The sequence below is a fragment of the Chelonoidis abingdonii genome, chromosome 8 (genome assembly GCF_003597395.2).
Source record: "Chelonoidis abingdonii isolate Lonesome George chromosome 8, CheloAbing_2.0, whole genome shotgun sequence".
NCBI lineage: Eukaryota > Metazoa > Chordata > Testudines > Testudinidae > Chelonoidis > Chelonoidis abingdonii.
Window position 1 is genome coordinate 56,629,581 of NC_133776.1, and position 17,518 is coordinate 56,647,098.

At 48.7% G+C, this 17,518-nt stretch overlaps 1 protein-coding gene across 1 annotated transcript in view; it reads right to left on the reverse strand.

Annotated features, from left to right (window-relative positions):
* D2HGDH (D-2-hydroxyglutarate dehydrogenase) overlaps positions 1–16,894 on the reverse strand; it is a 30,430-nt gene extending 13,536 nt beyond the window's left edge. The window contains exons 1-5 of the mRNA XM_032795843.2: positions 16,765–16,894; positions 13,097–13,506; positions 9,539–9,596; positions 6,905–7,044; positions 1,681–1,874 (exon numbers count right to left, since the gene is read on the reverse strand). Coding sequence (XP_032651734.1) covers positions 1,681–1,874; positions 6,905–7,044; positions 9,539–9,596; positions 13,097–13,499 — 795 coding nt within the window. The 5' untranslated portion in view covers positions 13,500–13,506; positions 16,765–16,894. The remainder of the gene's footprint in view (positions 1–1,680; positions 1,875–6,904; positions 7,045–9,538; positions 9,597–13,096; positions 13,507–16,764) is intronic.
* Positions 16,895–17,518: the final 624 nt, after the last annotated feature.

Below are 17,518 nucleotides of genomic sequence, written 5' to 3' on the forward strand. Positions count from 1 at the left end.
TAGTGATGGCGTCACCCTCCATAATTGCATGCAGCTCACGGTAGAAGAGGAATGTATGGGGCTGTGATCCAGAGCGCCCGTTCGCCTCCCTGGATTTTTGGTACACTTGCCTGAGCTCCTTGATTTTTGTACGACGCTGTTCTGTGTCCCTGGAGCAGCCTCTTTCAGTCATGGCCCTGGAGACTTTAGTGTACGTATTTGCATTCTTTTTTTGGAATGTAGTTCTGCCATAACAGACTCTTCTCCCCAACACGCAATGAGATCCAGTGCCTCCCGTTCGGAGCAGGCTGGAGCTCGTCTGCGAATCCAGGACTGCGTGATCTCTTGTGATGGTGGACTCTGCATGATCGCCTGTGATGGTGGACTGTGCTGATGGTCACCTGTGCTGATGGTGACCAAACAAGAAATGAAATTCAAAAGTTCCCAGGGGTTTTTCTGCCACCTGGCTAGTGCATCGGAGTTAAGAGTGTTGTCCAGAGCAGTCACAAAGGAGCATTCTGGGATCGCTCCTGGAGGCCAATAACGTCAAATTGTGTCCACAATACCTTTAACTCGAGATTGCGACCTCAATTTAAGTGCTACTCCACTTGCCGAGGTGGAGTACAGAAATCGGATTAAAGAGCCCTTTAAATCAAAAAACCCATTTTGGTCATGTGGACAGAATCACTTTTTTTTTTTTCAAATTAACTTGGCTAATTCCGAAATAACAGGCTAGTGTAGACCAGGCTAAACCTGAAACATCCATTACTTCTTGTCCTCCCTTCAGTGGACATGGGGAATTGATCATAGTCCCCTTTATAACAGCTCTTCACATACTGGAAGACTTATCAGGTCCCCCTCTCGGCCTTTAATTCTCAAGACTAAACATGCCCAGTTTTTTTTAACCTTTTCTCATAGTCTGGGTTACCTAAACCTTTTATCATTTTTGTTGCTCTCCTCTGGACCAGTGCTCTCTCTAATTTTTTAGATCCATGTGAAGAATGAATTTTGTTATGTGCACCAATATGGAGGTGATGTGTGGGGAACTTACAGGGAACTTAGCTCTGGACTCTCTCCAATTTGTCCACATCTTTCTTAAAGTGTGGGCCTACAACTGGACACACAGTACTCCAGCTGAGGCCTCACCAGTGCTGAATAGAGCAGGACAACTATTTCCCCTGTCTTACATACCACACTCCTGTTAATACACCCTAGAATTACATTAGCCTTTTTTACAACTGCATCTCACTGTTAACTCATATGCAATTAGTTATCCACTATAACCCCTGATTCTATTCAGCAGTACTACCACCTAGCTAGTTATGCCCTATTTTGTAGTTGTGCATTTGCTTTTTCCTTCCTAAGGGTAGAACTTTGTATTTCTCTTTATTAAACTTCATCTTGTTGATTACTGACCAATTCTCTAATTTATCAAGGTTATTTTGAATTTTAATCCCACCCTTCAAAGTGCTTCCAACCCCTCCCAGCTTGGTATCAGAGAGGTAGCTGTGTTAGTCTGGATCTGTAAAAGCAGCAAAGAGTCCTGTGGCACCTTACGGACTAACAGATGTATTGGAGCATGAGCTTTCATGGGTGAATACCCACTTCGTCAGATGCATGAATATAAAAACAGGATGGCACCAGGATACAGGATGGAAAGAAGTTCAGATACAGAAAGCAGCTACAAGACACTCATCTTACCACTTCCAGTCCCAGAACTGTCCCTCGGAGAGAGCCGTACCTCAACAGCCTCAGGCCTCCTGCGTTTGTTGCCACATTACCACCAATGTGGCAGCTGCCCTTGGCTCCAAGGTCAAGTGGCATGATGAAGTCCAGCTCCTCAAGATACTGGTTCAGGTTCTCTAAAATACAGCCAGCCTGGCAAACAAGGATTCCTGAAACACAAGAATCAAGCTACAATGTGACACACAGAAATGGTCTCCTAAAGATGCAGGACAACTGTAAGCAACTAGGACTACCCCTTTCTCCAAAGCTTCTAGCCTGATGGTACAATTCAAATCCAAAACAATTCTTCTCATGACTCTATCTCCCTCTGTAGCAGGGTGGTTATCCACTTCTGCCTGCGAGGCTTGAAACAGCCCAGGAGAGGGCTGTGGCTGGGGCAAGAAGCCTGGGCTGATTGGGGAAAGTAGGCTCAACTGGGGCCATGCCCCAGTCAGGCCCAGCTGCCCCTATAAAAGGCTGTGAGCCAGAGGCCCAGGCAGTCTCTCTCTGCCTGTAGAGGGAGAAGGGCCTGGCTGCAAGGTGCTAAGTGGGGAATCCAGATTGGGGAAAGGCCAAGGGAGCTAGGGAGCTCTGGCCTAGGAAAGCCCCAGGCTGCAGTCCTGATGAGCCCCATTAGGTACTGGGTTGCGGGGGCAGATCATGGGTAGGCAGAGGCAGCTGGTCTGAACCCCACTTGCCTGTAATGAGTGGTTTATACTGCAGTCTGCCCCACAATTTGAACAGGGGCTAGATGGAGACTGGGCAGTAGCCAAGACTGAGGCGAAGTGGGGATAGTGGGTGGGGGTTTCCCTGCAAGGGGAGATCCAGACTGTTGGGGTATTTCCAGGGGGCAGCACCCAGTTAAAGGGGCACTGGGGTCCTGTGAGGGACATGGGAGCTAAACGACAGGCAGGATACCTGGTCTGCAGAGGGTGCTCTGATGACTGGTGAACTAATTCCTGAGATGACCAGCAGGAGGCACCGCAGGGGTGAGTCCACATTGCTACAGGATGGTGGAGAATGCAGGCATAGGCGGTCTGCCCCGACACAAGGGGCTGGGCAAGGACTGTGAGACGATTGCCCCAAAGATAGTGGAGAGACTGAGAAAGGGGTTGATGGAGCCCAAGTATACTGGGGTGTATTCTGTGGAGGTGCTAGGGACTACCCATGGTTGGTGACAGGGGCCAGCACTATGGCAAAAGGGGGCTGGTGACTCACAAGAACTATGGGAGGTGCAATGGGCCCTCCAAAGACAGATGGCTCGGCTGGTGGAGGAACAGCGGGCCTTATGGAAGCTCCTCCGGCATGTGTTCCAGTGGGATGAGCCTGACCCTAGGGCCAGGAGGCCCAGAGCAGAACTAAGGACTTGTTACGCCTGTGCCAGGCATGGGCACATAAGGTGGGACTGTCCCTACAGGGCTAGGGGCAGGGTGCCTCACCCCGAAAAGGGACGGTGACAAGTCCCTCAGGTAGTGCACTGGGTGAGGGAACCCAGGCAGCTGTGGGTGCATTGGGCCTGTAGGCGGCAGGGGCACTTTGATGAGACTGCCCGGCCCCAAGGAACGTGACCCAGGGCAACCCAGGAAGGGCTGGCCCAGTGAGGGACAACGAGAAGAAGCAGGAGGCCCAGGCAACACCGAGGTGGGAAGCCTGTTGGCATTGCCGGGAGTTGGACCACCGACAGACAGACTGCCCCTGGGGTCGGGGGGGGGGCAACGCAGCTGGAGGCGGCCAAGAGAGTGGCTGACCGGCCAGGGGGCCACCCAGGGGAGGTGGTGAAGACTGCAACTGGGATGACGGGGATCCTCCGAGAGGGCAGGACCCAGACCATCGCCGGGGAGGTCGGTGACAGGGAAACCCAAACAGATTGGGCCCAGCAGGAGGCTGGGACCGAGGTAGGAGCGGTGAATGTGACTGTGGGGACCCAGACTCTGAAAGAAGAGGGCCTGGGGGACTCAGACCTGCGGGCATGGCTAGAGGCCATGGAGTTGGCCTGCAGGAAGGCTGAAACCCAAACCCGGGAGATGGCCTGGGGCTGGGAGGCTGCGGAAACGAGATTGGAGGGCTAACTTCAGGGAGCCCAGGCTGAGAAGCTCCTGCTTCCCCCAGCAGTGGGGGTTTTGAGGGGGTGGGGGATGTGTGTGTAGCAGGGTGGTGACAGGCTCCTGCCCTGTGAGGCTTGAAACAGCCCAGGAGAGGGCTGTGGCTGGGGCAAGAAGCCTGGGCTGATTGGGGGAAAGCAGGCCCAGCTGGGGCCATGCCCCAATCAGGCCCAGCTGGCCCCTACAAAAGGCTGTGAGCCAGAGGCCCAGGGACTCTCTCTGCCTGTACAGGGAGAAGGGCCTGGCTGCAAGGTCCTAAGTGGGGAATCCAGATTGGGGAAAGGCCAAGGGAGCTAGGGAGCTCTGGCCTAGGAAAGCCCCAGGCTGCAGTCCTGATGAGCCCCATTAGGTACTGGGTTGCGGGGGCAGATCATGGGTAGGCAGAGGCAGCTGGTCTGAACCCCCCTTGCCTGTAATGAGTGGTTTATACTGCAGTCTGCCCCACAATTTGAACAGGGGCTAGATGGAGACTGGGCAGTAGCCAAGACTGAGGCGAAGTGGGGATAGTGGGTGGGGGTTTCCCTGCAAGGGGAGATCCAGACTGTTGGGGTATTTCCAGGGGGCAGCACCCAGTTAAAGGGGCACTGGGGTCCTGTGAGGGACATGGGAGCTAAACGACAGGCAGGATACCTGGTCTGCAGAGGGTGCTCTGATGACTGGTGAACTAATTCCTGAGATGACCAGCAGGAGGCACCGCAGGGGTGAGTCCACATTGCTACAGGATGGTGGAGAATGCAGGCATAGGCGGTCTGCCCCGACACAAGGGGCTGGGCAAGGACTGTGAGACGATTGCCCCAAAGATAGTGGAGAGACTGAGAAAGGGGTTGATGGAGCCCAAGTATACTGGGGTGTATTCTGTGGAGGTGCTAGGGACTACCCATGGTTGGTGACAGGGGCCAGCACTATGGCAAAAGGGGGCTGGTGACTCACAAGAACTATGGGAGGTGCAATGGGCCCTCCAAAGACAGATGGCTCGGCTGGTGGAGGAACAGCGGGCCTTATGGAAGCTCCTCCGGCATGTGTTCCAGTGGGATGAGCCTGACCCTAGGGCCAGGAGGCCCAGAGCAGAACTAAGGACTTGTTACGCCTGTGCCAGGCATGGGCACATAAGGTGGGACTGTCCCTACAGGGCTAGGGGCAGGGTGCCTCACCCCGAAAAGGGACGGTGACAAGTCCCTCAGGTAGTGCACTGGGTGAGGGAACCCAGGCAGCTGTGGGTGCATTGGGCCTGTAGGCGGCAGGGGCACTTTGATGAGACTGCCCGGCCCCAAGGAACGTGACCCAGGGCAACCCAGGAAGGGCTGGCCCAGTGAGGGACAACGAGAAGAAGCAGGAGGCCCAGGCAACACCGAGGTGGGAAGCCTGTTGGCATTGCCGGGAGTTGGACCACCGACAGACAGACTGCCCCTGGGGTCGGGGGGGGGGCAACGCAGCTGGAGGCGGCCAAGAGAGTGGCTGACCGGCCAGGGGGCCACCCAGGGGAGGTGGTGAAGACTGCAACTGGGATGACGGGGATCCTCCGAGAGGGCAGGACCCAGACCATCGCCGGGGAGGTCGGTGACAGGGAAACCCAAACAGATTGGGCCCAGCAGGAGGCTGGGACCGAGGTAGGAGCGGTGAATGTGACTGTGGGGACCCAGACTCTGAAAGAAGAGGGCCTGGGGGACTCAGACCTGCGGGCATGGCTAGAGGCCATGGAGTTGGCCTGCAGGAAGGCTGAAACCCAAACCCGGGAGATGGCCTGGGGCTGGGAGGCTGCGGAAACGAGATTGGAGGGCTAACTTCAGGGAGCCCAGGCTGAGAAGCTCCTGCTTCCCCCAGCAGTGGGGGTTTTGAGGGGGTGGGGGATGTGTGTGTAGCAGGGTGGTGACAGGCTCCTGCCCTGTGAGGCTTGAAACAGCCCAGGAGAGGGCTGTGGCTGGGGCAAGAAGCCTGGGCTGATTGGGGGAAAGCAGGCCCAGCTGGGGCCATGCCCCAATCAGGCCCAGCTGGCCCCTACAAAAGGCTGTGAGCCAGAGGCCCAGGGACTCTCTCTGCCTGTACAGGGAGAAGGGCCTGGCTGCAAGGTCCTAAGTGGGGAATCCAGATTGGGGAAAGGCCAAGGGAGCTAGGGAGCTCTGGCCTAGGAAAGCCCCAGGCTGCAGTCCTGATGAGCCCCATTAGGTACTGGGTTGCGGGGGCAGATCATGGGTAGGCAGAGGCAGCTGGTCTGAACCCCCCTTGCCTGTAATGAGTGGTTTATACTGCAGTCTGCCCCACAATTTGAACAGGGGCTAGATGGAGACTGGGCAGTAGCCAAGACTGAGGCGAAGTGGGGATAGTGGGTGGGGGTTTCCCTGCAAGGGGAGATCCAGACTGTTGGGGTATTTCCAGGAGGCAGCACCCACTTAAAGGGGCACAAGGGTCCTGTGAGGGACATGGGGGCTAAATGACAGGCAGGACACCTGGCCTGCAGAGGGCGCTCCAATGACTGGTGAGCTAATTCCCAAGACAACCAGCAGGAGGTGCTGCAGGGGTGAGTCTGCATTGCTACACCCTCCTACTGAAGTCTATGGGAATTCTGACACTTTTTTCAAGAGGAGAAAGCCCTGGATTGGTATCTGGAACACAGGGGTACCAAATATTTCTCTCCCTTTAATCTTCCCTTACCTCAACTTTTTAAGAACTTAAATGTTCAAATCAACAAGAGATTTTCTCATTTCCCAAGTCCAACCACATATGCATACTTTTTCCATTTCTCTCCTCCACAAATGCCAGTGCAGACTGGCCATAAACCTGGCAGATCCTTTCTTCAATACCACTGTGATTTATGTCCTACCTTTTACTATCAGATCCAGATAGTATCCCATCTGGTTTTCTTAAACAGATACTGGGATGAGTGCAGGTACTCCTCTCCCTTCCCCTACTCTCCATGTACTATCAGAAACAACATCAGAAGAATCCTGGATTCAGGAAACCTCTGCTGCCTCCTCGTGGTGGTGCTGCTGGTTTGAATCCCTGCTGATACTATACTAAGCACCTCTCCGTGGCCTCAGAAGGAGGGCAGCTTTCAGAGGATTAGAAGATGAGCCCTTTTACATTAGAAGAAATATATTTACCAGACACACTGTTGAAGCTGATGACCTGGTTCATCAGAGCTGTGGAGATAATAATCTCATCAAAGACAGGAACGCTTCCCCCTACAAGGCCAGTGTTACCTCCCTGGGGGTTTACTGCCAACTTCCTTTTGTTACAATACCTGAAAGGGAACACATTGTTCAGCAGTCACACTGCTCACAGCCATGCCCCACTTCCCTTCTTCATGTCTCTAGGAGATTTGTTTTCACATGCAGTTGGATGCAGGGCCAGCTCTAGCTATTTCACCGCCTCAAGCACGGCGGCACGCCACGGGGGACGCTCTGCCGCTTGCCGGTCCCACTGCTCCGGTGGCTCTCCTGCAGACGTGGCTGCGGAGGGTCCACTGGTCCCGTGGCTCCAGTGGACCTCCTGCAGACACCCCATGCGGAGGGTCCGCTGGTCCCGCGGCTTCAGTGGACTTCCCGCAGGCGTGCCTACGGATGCTCCACCGGAGCCGCGGGACCAGCGGACCCTCCGCAGGCATGCCTGCGGGAGGTCCACCGGAGCTGAATGCCGCCCTCCCGGCAACCGGCAGAGCGCCCCCAGGAGTATGCTGCCCCAAGCACGTGCTTGGTGTGCTGGGGCCTGGAGCCAGCCCTGGTTGGATGAATTGGTTATCCTCATTAAAGCAAATTGTTTCAGTCCTAAAAGCTGAATTTGAGACGAATGGTCGATTTCAGATAGAGAGTGAGAAAGCACAAATCTTGCTGATGCCAATAGGCCTTGTATAAAGGAATATAAATGTAGGACCATGCCCTTTTTTGTAGTTTGTTGTACAATACAATATTTTTACTCCAAACTGCAGTCAACTCCTTTTAGAAACTAATTGTTCATGTGGCTACCTTTGTTAGCACATCTTTATCACACTGCTGTGTGTTCTTTCCACCTTATTGCATGGGATTTTGGTTTTGCTGAGGCTCCCGGGTCCCTCAGCGCAGCGGTGTGTGGGAGCTCCAGGGCCCCCTGCCTGTGGGAGTGAGCAGCAGCAGGGAGATCCCCCAATGCTAGGCAACTGCAGCATCTGTCGGCCACCCTCTGGGCAACTACAGGGAGTTCCCCCGCTGCCTGCCACTGCTGGGCAGCTGCAGGGAGGTCCCCTGCTGTGCGAAATGGTTGGGCAGCTGCGGGGTCCACCGGCCACCCACCACAGTTGGGCAGCTGTGGGGTCCCCCCACCAGGGTGAGGGCTGAGAGTTGTGGGGGCAGGGCTGGCTGGGAGCTCCAGCCCCAAGTTAGAAAGTGTCACAAAGGCCTATAGAAGTCACGGAATCCGTGACTTCTGTGAGCTCATCGTAGCCTTATTTACACTATCGGTGTGTGCAGGGCATCTTACAGAACAAGTGAAAAGACAGGTCTCTGCCCCACAGAGTTTACAATTTAATTCCAAAATTGCAGTCTAAGTTAATTCTCTGCTTAGACCTCATACACATGAACAGGGTGGAGGATTAAGGAAGGACTAAGAACAGAAGGCCAATTCAGGCCCTTAGAGGGAACACAGGGTACTATCAGGAACAGCTGCTGACTAGCAAGGGGCCTTCAAGAAGGTAAAGTGCCACAATCAGTTCTTACAGAGCTGGGATGCATCTCAGGATAAGGACTATCTAGTTATGTAAAAATATTTTTACTTTCTCTTGTTGTAACTAATGCACTTTAAAAATTTCCTCGAAAACCTTTTAGAACTAGGAAAATATGCTGTTCTTTTGTTGCTGAACCAAGAGACATCCCGAATCCTGCAAGTTCCAGTTGTATTAAGTTTACAAAGCTGCAGTGTACTAGGAAATATTTCATTGTACAATACAGACCTTGATGGTAGAAGGTTTTAGGATCACCTTACACTTTGTTGTAACACACCTGGTATTGGGTTCATACGCTGTTGTAAAATGGGATCAACCTTTAATTGTCTGAACCACCAAGTGGTGAGCCTGTGTACTGCTGCTAAATTAGGGCTCGATTCTACACCCAGTGACACCAAGAGGAGTATTGTCATTGACTTCAATGGATACAGGATCAGACCTTCAGGTTCAGGAGCTCTTTGAAGCTGGGATCAGGCCTAAGGTTTCTCTTTTAGGATTTATTTTGAATCTCTTATTTTTCTTCCTTTTGTTCTCCTAATCTCCTTTTTCCCCTTTGGCTATTTTTCTCCTTCAGCCTGAGCCTGTTGTGACCTTCTGAGGGTTGTCCTTTTCTGCCTCTGGCACTGTTTCCAATTAGATCAGTTCAGTGGAGCAGAGAAATCACTAACGATGAGACATTGCCCCCTACGCACACATCCACACACTACTACTAAGGATTTTCTAATCAGGGCCACAGATGTGTGGATCTGAGGAGCCAGCTGTTTCCCATTTGACATTTATAACATTTGTTAGTTGTTCTCAGTGATCACATTGCTAGTTAGGAACCCATTCCTTTCCCTAACCACCTGAAAGCTCTCTTGGTCTAGCTTTCATAGTTAGACTGGATTTGCTCATTTCATGCACATTACCTGGTTTATTGATTAAATCTGGTAGCAATGTCAAATGATATGAGAAAGTTGTTGGAGTAGAGCAAAGACAGAATTCAGAAATGGCAAAATAGAAGCACTAAGTAGCAAAGATCAGTTAAAAAGATGTAAATTACCTGAGAATCTCGGATACCTCTGCTGCTGTCCGTGGCCTCAGTAACATCTTACTGCAGCCTGCAATGAAAGCAAGGTATGGTAAAATCAATCTGAAGCAAAAATTGTGGTCAAAAAGAAAAACCCAACATCTTTTGGCATTTCTGACACTAGTGGCAACAGAACACGTCAGGGTCATCTGCACCATGAGCTTCAATTATGAGGTGAGGTTAGTTGTTCCCTGGTTTAGCAGCACAGGGAAAATCATGGAAGAAACACTTTCTTGCAATGTTCCAATAGTAACCAAACTCAGGGTACATCTACACCAGGGCTCGGCAACCTATCAGAAGTGATGTGCCAAGTTTTCATTCATTCTAATTTAAGGTTTCGTGTGCCAGTAATACATTTTAATGTTTTAAGAAGGTCTCTTTCTATAAGTCTGTAATATATAACTAAACTATTGTTGTATGTAAAGTAAATAAGGTTTTTAAAATGTTTAAGAAGCTTCGTTTAAAATTAAATTAAAATGCAGAGTCACCAAGACCACTGGCCAAGACCCAGGCAGTGTGAGTGCCATTGAAAATCGGCTCACGTGCCATAGGTTGCCTACCCCTGGTCTACACTACCTACACGCACAAGACCGGACTTCATGGCCTGTGATGTGTTTTTGATAGCCGTGAATTTGATAGGACGCTACCAACAATTTACCTAGTTTGGTACCCCGCTTTTTTTATGTGTACAGTACTTCAGGGAGAAATTAAAGTCATCCATTATTACATCTGGCCAGTTATCCAAGTTCTGTGGGAAAAATTCCAGCCACATGAGAGCTGGTATTTGCCAAAACTATTGCCATTTAATCTCTTATTTTTCTGACCATCTCTTGTCCTCACTATAGCAACATACTCTAATTGTAAAATGAGAATAATGATATTTACCTTTTTAGTAAAGTGCTTGGGGAGCTATAGATAAAAAGCACTATAAGAGCTCAGTATTATTACTGTTATTATAGGACATTGCTCGCTTTGCAGCCCATCAATGTCATTTCTGATCACTAAGGCCTGGTCTACACTCAGTCGGGGGGCGAGGGGGTCGATCTAAGATAGGCAACTTCAGCTATGAGAATAGCGTAGCTGACGTCGACGTATCTTAGATCGACTTAGAATCACTAACTTCACATCCTCGTGGCGCAGGATTGATGGCCGCCGCTCAGGGGCGGCAGGTTATATGGGCTCGAGGTGCCCGAGCACCAGGAATATTCAAGGCTGGGGGCTGTGCTCCACCAATATTTGGAGCTGGGTTTCTCCCCTGGCCCTGCCTGGAGCGGGCCCCGCCCCCGCCTCGGAGCTTCCCTGCCACCCTTCTGTGCTGCAGCCTTCAGAGCTGGGAGGCCAGAGAGTGGTGGCTGCTGACTGAGGGCTCAGCGCTGCAGGCAGCAGAGCAGAAGGGTGGCAATACCATACCATGACATCCTTACTTCTGTGCTGCTGCTAATGGCAGCTCTGCCTTCAGAGTTGGCAGCAGCTGCCACCCTTCAGCTGCCCAGCTCTGAAGGCAGTGCTGCCACCAGCAACAGCACAGAAGTAAGGGTAGCAATACCACAACACCCTCTACAATAATCTTGCAATACCCCCCCTCCAGCTCCTTTTTGGGTCAAGATCCCTACAATTACAACACCGTGAAATTTTAGATTAAAATAGCTGAAATCATTAAATTTATTATTTTAAAAATCCTATGACCATGAAATTGACCAAAATGGATCATGAATTTCCTAGGGCCGTTGGTCTTCTCCACAGAAGCAAATCTTAAATTTCCTAAATTAGCTCTGCTCAGTCTGGCGTCTGCTTCACTGGCTTGGCATTGGCAACCATGGAAAACTATGCCACTTTCCATGCTAAGAGAATAAATAAGTGGAGAGAAGAGAACTCCAATAACAATCACCTTCTCAAAAATAAGTCCGCTGTGTTGAAGACGGAAGAATCATATCCTACTGTAAGGTATTTTAACACCTTGTTCTAAATACTCACTGGGTCAGTGAGTTTAATGATGATACAAGGCAAGTACTTTATACAGCTCTGTCATAAACAGATAGCTAAGGGTTAATGTTTCTTTTACCTGTAAAGGGTTAACGAAGGGAACCAAACACCTGACCAGAGGACCAATCAGGAAACCGGATTTTTCAAAGCTTCGGAGGGGAATGTTTTGGGTGGGGTGTATTTTGGTCTGTCTCTCGGCTGATGAGAGGGACTTGTCTAATTCAAAGTTCTACATCTTCTGTTTCAAGTGTACGTACAAAAGGTAGAAGGGACAATAGGTTTATTATATTGTTTTTGTATTACATGTGGTAGTTACTGGGATATTTAATTGTATTCTTTTGAATAAGGCTGTTTGTTCATATTTTTCTTTATTACAGCAAATTGACCCTGGTATATTGTTATTGTACATTGAGGCATTTATGTCTTTTTTTCTTTTATATAAGCTTTTCTTTTTTAACCTGTTGAGATTTTTCTATTTCTTGCTAAGTGAGGCTCTAGAGACTAGAAAATCCCCTGGTGCAAGGATTACGTGTTCTCTCAGGGAAGACTGGGAGGGGAAAAAGAAGAGGAGGGGAAGGAAAAATTGCCCTCTTCTGTTTTGTAAGTCAGGACGTTGAAGTACAGTAATCTTTCCAGGATAAACCCACGAGCGGAATGCCGGGGGAAAGTAAAGAAAAGACAAGGGGAGGGGGGGTTATTTCCCTTTGTGGTAAGACTCAGGGCCTCTGAGTCTTGGGGTCCCCCAGGGAAGGTTTTGGGGAGACCAGAGTGAGCCAAACACTGGAAATTTTTGGATGGTGGCAGTGCTATCAGATCTAAGCTAGTAATTAAGCTCAGAGGGTTCATGCTAGCTTCTCAGATTTGAACGCTAGCTCTCACAAACATACAGGGACTCTTGCATTTTTAGACTAATTTTCAGGGACAGCATCCAATAGCTCCATCTTTAGGATAATCAAATAAAGATTTGACTATTTGAATATTTCAAACAAACACTTATTTTTAAGGTAGATATGATACTCTAAAAGAATCAATTAAAACATAATTGACTGCTTAGTGGATGAATTTCACTATAAAATGAACCAAAGGTAAAACTTTGGGTATATATAAACAAAAACATAATTTAACAGTTAACCAAGAGCTGACTGGGAAATACTTTTTGTTCCAATAAAAAATTCTGACAAAACTGAGAGTTTTGACCAAAAAAAAATTCATAGGAAAGTATTTTTTGAATGAAAAATTTCCACCAGTTCTAATACCCAAACTTGATTTTGTAGAATTTGTATAAATAAGCAGCAGCACAAACTTGGCATCAGAGTTGATGTTTTTGCCTGCAGATTTTTCAGTATAGGGCTCAGTGGAATAGATGGCTATAAAACTATTAGAATAAACTCTTAAAGGTTGAGTATATCCAATAGTATTATTAAAAAGGGAAGCAGGTTTTTAGAAAGAAAATAAATACAAGAAAGACTTTTTGCTATTTTTTATAGCTGCTAATATATACTGCTAATCATGGTTAAAAGGGGTGTGTCGAAATGTTAAAACACCTACCTCGGACTGACTGCAGCCAGTCCACATTAAACAGTCTCAATTCATCTGGGTCTGTGATGACTCTACCAGGAATAAGGTGCTCAAAAAAAGCTATATCACTATCAGAAACATGAGAGAAGGGAAGCCTCTGCACACCATACCGCTCACTAGTCAGCATCACTTCCTTGGGGCTGCTGGAAGTTGTAGAGAGAGCTCGCTTGCCCAGCAGGCTGGTGCCTGATAAGATAGATGGCCTGGACACTGGCATCCTGTATAGCTCTGCTAGTTTCTTCTGCTTAAGTGTCCACTGAGCAGTAGCACTAGTCCACACTGCCAAGGGTCTCTTATGGTTGTTCATCTGCCATCTTGGTAGGGTCCAACAGCACCAAACCAAACGAAGCTGGACGAGAGAGGAAACTGTCATGGTTGCCCTGAAATGCAAACAGAAGATTAACACCCAGTTTCAATTCTTCCTGCTGCTCTCCCGGTCCCGTATGCATAAAAAAACTAAATTTTTCAACTAACTGACTTGCTACTGTTCTTTATGGAGGCCGAACTACAGGGAAAGCCTAGTTCTCGTAGGGAGTAAAAGGTCATTCTTATCTGCAGATAGAAGAGTTTCAGGATCATCATTATATTATTGTACACAGTCAACCCATCTCATATCCAGGAAAATCCAGACTGAAGTAGGATCATATATCGGAAGCAGAGGGAAACCAAAGCTTCTAGTATTTGTTAGGATATAGATATTCAAGCATGTCTGGCCTTTACGTTAAGAATTTAGGTGAATTCTTATCACTTAGCTAGTTACAGAGGTATAAAAGAAAGAATCAAAATAATTGTCTATCTGTGTAAGGGCCTTCTCTCACTGTGACAGTCTGTGGGCCCGTTTAGTCATATTGAAATAAGGCAATCTGGGGCTGTTAGGAAGGTGAGCCAAACTATCACCTCCAGAGAAAGGGAAGAGCTTAGAACATGTAAAAAGAAACGTAGTTTGATAGTTTTCTGTCTGGTAAGAACTCACTTATCAATAGACACAGCCGGAGAACCCTTGTGTCTGTATAGATGTAGTTGTAAAACCCTTATGTCTGTATAGATGTAGTTGTGAAATCCTCACTTCTGTATTGTTTTGTATGTTTTTTTGCATAGTCTCTGTCTGGTTCTGTAATTGTTTGTCTGCTGTATAATTAATTTTGCTGGGTGTAAACTAATTAAGGTGGTGGGATATAATTGGTTAGCTAATCATGTTACAATGTTAGGATTGGTTAAGTAAATTTTAGTAGAATGATTGGTTAAGATATAGCTAAAAATATTACTATTTAAATTAGGGGCAAACAAGAAGTAAGCTGGGATTCAAAAATAAGGAAAAAGGAACTTGGATTTAAGCTTGCTGGAAGTTCACTCCAATAAACATCAAATTGTTTGCACCTTTGGACTTCGGGTATTGTTGCTCTCTGTTCATGTGAGAAGCACCAGAGAAGTGTGAGAGTGAAGGAATAAACTCTCTAACAGTATTACTGAAAATTCCCAATGAAATATACATGATATATCATATCTTTCATTAAGAAATGCATGTATTATAATGGCTGTAAAGGTCCTTCAAAACTGTTTTCAATGAAGGACAGAGCTTCATATTTAATGCACCTACTCACGTGCTGCTTCCTGAGGACATACACCCTCAGCCCTTATGCTGCACATGACATGACTGGTCTTTTTCACAAATTCTACCCATAGCTCAAGCCTGCTTTCCCTCTGCATCTTGCCCTTGAGAAGGTACCCAGATATAAACTCCTGAAGCCTGATTCTCCACTCCAAGGCACAATGCAGTTGAAAATCAGACCTGTCTGTGTGTTTCCCATGACACTGGGTACATTTGCAAGAATCTATAAACTGGGATACTTATTAATCTGTAAGAATCCAAAGAACACATATCTGACCAACACCATGTGGGGGCTGGCTGGAAACAAATTGCAATTCAGGTACTCCCCCACCCCCCCAACTACAAGGAGCAGATGTTAACTACTTCAATGACCAGTGAAAGGGTGTGGGTGTGGAAGAACTAAAGACTTAGTGCAAACTGATAAGTCAAACAAAGAAATCCTCTCTGCTTTCATCACCAATTTTTACAATACCAGTATTAAACACTGATTAAAATGTCAACCATCATCTTTCTTTGTACAAACAGCAAGTTACAAAAATATACTGGAGTGCTGGATGTGATATGACTAAACCAGTGACTAAACCAGTGAGCTTGGATGCTCAGTGGAATAAGTTGATAAAATTATTGATTATAACCAATCAGTTTCAGAAGCAAGGTAAAACTTTGGTTATATATAAACAAAAAATATTGCCTAGCTATCTCCCCTTCTAGATCATTTAATAGGACTTTTATAGGGAAATAGGACAAACAGGACACATCAAGTGTATACTCATTAGTCCATGGCATTTGTTGCTGACAAGTTTGCATTCCTCCTCCCACTTCCAACATATAGCTAAATGCCCACAAACCAGTGTCAAAATGCAGCATTTACAAGGGGTCTGGCTTCACTGCCCACAGAAAATGTGAAAAAACTGAGTTCCTATGTTGATTCAGGCCCAATAAGCATGTACCACTGCCAATTATTGCCACATTATGCCCATGTGGTTATGCTGAGAAAAGAACCCCCAAAGTGAATGGTAGTAGACACTGAATTGGACAGCAGGACAAAAATGTGTGTGGCACGTAAATAGAATAAAATTAACAAGTTTACTACTTTTTAAAACAAGGTTTAAACACTAATATATATATATATATTAGTGTTTAAACTTTGTTTTAAAAAGTAGCAAATTTGTTAATAATATATATATTATAACCTGACCCATCTTCTATTTTACTTACTTTGGTGTGAATAAGAACCTGCTACTCCAGTAACTTTGCTACCAACCCAAAGCATCTGCCTGCTCAGGTGGTCAGCCTTTCACACAGGACACCAGGGGATTTTGGAAAAGCTGAGCTTTCCCGTTGGAATCCGTACATTCAGAGGCAGCTGTTTCAGGATGTGCCCAGCTGTCACTGGGAATCTCTTTTGTATGTGTTTGGGGAGATGGCAACATGGAACATACAGCTGAGAAACGCTTTCACACTAAGAATCTCTCCTTTTTATTAAATGCGGGATACATCCTAATTTCCTAGTGGAGTCCTGCCGTAGGTAGATACTCATGGCACTGGTCTACCATCTGGCAGGTGCATGGCAGCAAGTATGCAGCTTGGCGTGCCAAGACAGGTCTGTTTGTGTGTGCTGTAGGGGAACGTGTGTCCTGGTCAGCATTCCCAGACAACAGGAGTGGACCATGACTATCACACTGCACACTGCCAAGGTACTGCGGGGCAGAGGGAGCATTGCACACTGCCTCGGGGGAGGGGCAGGGGGGAACAGACACACACTGCCAAGACATGGGGGGATGGAGGGGGGACTACTGCAAACTGCCTCAACGGGGGGGATGACATTGCACACTGCCTATGCGAGGGGGGGGACTACGCAGACTGCCAAGATGGGGGGGTCGGAGAGGGAGCACTGCACACTACCCCTGCGGCGGGGGGGGGGGACATTGCACACTGCCTCAGTGGGGAACATGCTGCTACCCGCAGGGGGCTGTAGTACGTCGCCCGCCCGTAGTGCTCGCGCGATACCTGCCACTCGTTATATTACCGAGCCCGGGTCTGCGGCCGCCTCGCCCGCCACGTCACCCCAAGGCGCCCCCGGCCGCTTTGCGTCCAGCCGACCAGAAACCGGGCGACGGTTTCCTGAGAAAGTCCCGCCCTCCAGGCCGCCTTGTTAGAGTGGGACCCACGGGGCGGGGCCAGCAGTCAGAGCGAAGGGGGTGAGGCCAGGAGCTGTGACGCAAAGTGCTACAAATGCGCACAACTGCGCCAGCGCTACCCCCTCCCCCACAGGCACGTGCCGGTGCCGAAGGGGTCAGGAGGGGGGCGGAGGGTGGGTGTGATGGGTTAGACCCTCCCCCGGTGCCACCTGATATATTGGGGTCCTACTAGTTTCCCCAGCCTGGGCTTCCTTCCCTGTCCTGCTGATGCTTCTCTCATGCCTCCTCTGGTGCGTGGTAGTGGAATCTCCATCTTTTAGAGGTTTTTAAGGCCCAGCTTGTTAAAGCCTGGCTGGCTAGGATGGTTTAGTTGGTGTTGATCCTGCTTTGAGCAGGGGTTTGGACTAGATGGCCTCCTGAGGTCTCTTGCAACCCTAATCTATGATTCACCCAGCACTCACGTGCACACAGGACCGTCCTTAGACACACACGGCTGTGTAAGGCACCCAAAAATGTGGGGCATGGCCTAGGCTGGTTGCGGCTGGAATCCTCTCTTCTCTGTGGGCACTGGGGGGCTTCTCCCTAACCCTGTCCCCTCCCTCCTGAGCTGGCTGGGTGAGGACTCAGCCTCTGGCTCTGTTG